We start from the raw sequence: 2,407 nt of genomic DNA on the forward strand, positions 1-2,407 counted from the left end.
CAAATATTTATTAACTTGTGTATTAACTTATATAACCTATATATATATATATATATATATATAAGTTAATAAACATAATACGTTCATATATGTTAATAAATATTTTTTTCATTTTATTACAAATTTGTTAATATTTTTAATTTTATTGAAAGTAAATATTTTTCATTCCATGACAGAATTAACTTTTACCTAAATCAACTCTTTAAGTGTCTCATTAAACTATCACAGTATTAAAAGGTGTATTTACCCACCTTTTCCCATCTTCCCTGTAGTCTGGAACTTCGAAATCTAGAGTTGGAGACGGTGATGGCAAATCTACACGAAGAGCTTGACCAGGAGAAGAAGAAATACACCATGGTGGAGATCAAGCTAAGAAATGCAGAGCGAGCCAAGGACGATGCAGAAAAGAGAAACGAGATGTTGCAGAAAGAGATGGAGCAGTTCTTTTCCACCTTCGGAGACCTGACTGCAGACTCGCGACAGCCCGACAGAGCCAACACCATCTGGATCCAGTGAGCCGTTAACGGTCTGCCATTAACATTACATTGTGTGGGCTTGTGTTCAGACAGAACGAGACTAAATCAACCTTCAATTTAAAACAAAAAAAAAACAGTGGGATGGAAACACCTAAATTGCAAAAAAACAAAAAAAAAAACCAAGTAGTAATTACAAAAAAATAAAATTACTTTTGATTATTTACTTTTTTAATAAAATAATAAAAAAAGTACTTATTTTGCATAAAATAAAACAAATATCTATTTTTAATATAATGAAGTGATATTTATTAACTTTTTAATAAAATAATGTATATTTGAAAAAAATATATTTATTTACTTTTAATAAAATAAAAATCTTTATTTCCACCTTCGGAGACCTGACTGCAGACTCGCGACAGCCCGACAGAGCCAACACCATCTGGATCCAGTGAGCCGTTAACGGTCTGCCATTAACATTACATTGTGTGGGCTTGTGTTCAGACAGAACGAGACTAAATCAACCTTCACGTTTGGTGCAAAGGTTCGACACGACTGAGCGAAGCCCATTGAGCCAAATTTTCAGAACTGAACGTGGACCAGTTGTTGGATTGAACCAGTTGGATTCAAGAAGAGGGATGATGGGACGATGCAGCTTGGATGTTAAAATAAAAGATGATTTTCAAACCAAAAGAAGGCAATTCTGACCTGAGAGCGAATGATAAGAGGAACTCTTGATGGTTGAGGTTGAATGCGAGGGAATGAATCAATTACATGAATGAACATTGAGTTTTAGATGATGGGAAACTCCTGAAGGATGACAGAAGCACGAATGTCACTCCTATTTCTTCTTGTGATCCAACCAAATGTGACCTTGAGCTGTCATGTATCCTCTCGTGTATATAAAGGAGAAACAATTCTCAAAATTCCACAATGAAAAACAAATGTCTGTATAAATGCAAATTAACGTTTAATGTACGTACTGATATTTAAACTGACAATTCTCAATGTGTTACATATCGATTTTATATCAAGGCTTTTCCTTGCACTTAAAGCATATGAGTTGCTATGTTGTTTTTCAGTATGGTACGTTATGAGATGTGGCAAATATTTTAATATCAGTCTTCCCTGTTGCTTTTTTGCATAAGTTGTCACTGCAAATAAAACATTTTCTTCATCAGTATTAAAAATGAAATTAAGCATAAATCTATATATAGATATATATATATGAAGAATCAGATTTTTTTGCAGTGCCACAGTGTTCCCCACATGACCAAAACCAAGTAGACCTGTAAATACTTGTGAAAACACTGCAAACGCTCAGCCTGTCTTTGTCATTTGTGCCTGTCGCACATCATTTGCTTGCAGCGGTGCTAGACGGGAGGAAGTGTGTTAAAATGAAGACCGAGATGGGGTTTGTTCATCTGGGGTCATTTGCCTTGTCGCAGCTGTTCATGCTTCTACTGTAGCTTGATGCATTCAGTGAAATGCAATGAAATTAAATTATGTGACCTCATTTACACTTGTCTTAAATTGTGTTGTGTCTTTGTATCAGTCGCTGGGCTCGACCACACATGGAATCTGTGGGTGGTCTGATATTTACAACCACATTAATAAGACTACAGCCTCCCAAACAAATCTGGACATTTTCCTTGAACTAAAGTCGATGTCCTAAAAAAAAAAAAGACTGTTGTGTCCAATCATTATAATTCTTAAAGAGATAAAAAATGCACCAAAACACACAGCAATTATGGGAATATTGACCCAGTCTGAATCTGGGTGGGCTTTTATATCTTTTCTCACTGTAATGCATTTGTGTATGTGCAGGTGTGGATGTTCATTTAGGAACATTTCTCAATATTGTGTTGCAAGCTCTCACTAAAAGATGCAAGAATAAATGTAAGCATCATTTCCAAACCTGCATGACTTGAAAA

The 2,407-nt window shown here is 35.0% G+C and overlaps 1 protein-coding gene across 4 annotated transcripts in view; it reads left to right on the top strand.

Moving 5' to 3' along the window:
* LOC107662265 (rho GTPase-activating protein 24-like) overlaps positions 1-584 on the top strand; it is a 123,272-nt gene extending 122,688 nt beyond the window's left edge. For all 4 annotated transcript variants that reach the window (XM_016452247.1, XM_016452222.1, XM_016452230.1 and 1 more), the window contains one exon: positions 273-584. In XM_016452247.1, the coding sequence (XP_016307733.1) occupies positions 273-516 (244 nt within the window). In that variant the 3' untranslated portion in view covers positions 517-584. The remainder of the gene's footprint in view (positions 1-272) is intronic.
* Positions 585-2,407: the final 1,823 nt, after the last annotated feature.

Source organism: Sinocyclocheilus anshuiensis, unplaced genomic scaffold, assembly GCF_001515605.1.
Source record: "Sinocyclocheilus anshuiensis isolate Anshui unplaced genomic scaffold, SAMN03320099.WGS_v1.1 scaffold457, whole genome shotgun sequence".
In the NCBI taxonomy this organism is placed as follows: Eukaryota; Metazoa; Chordata; class Actinopteri; order Cypriniformes; family Cyprinidae; genus Sinocyclocheilus; species Sinocyclocheilus anshuiensis.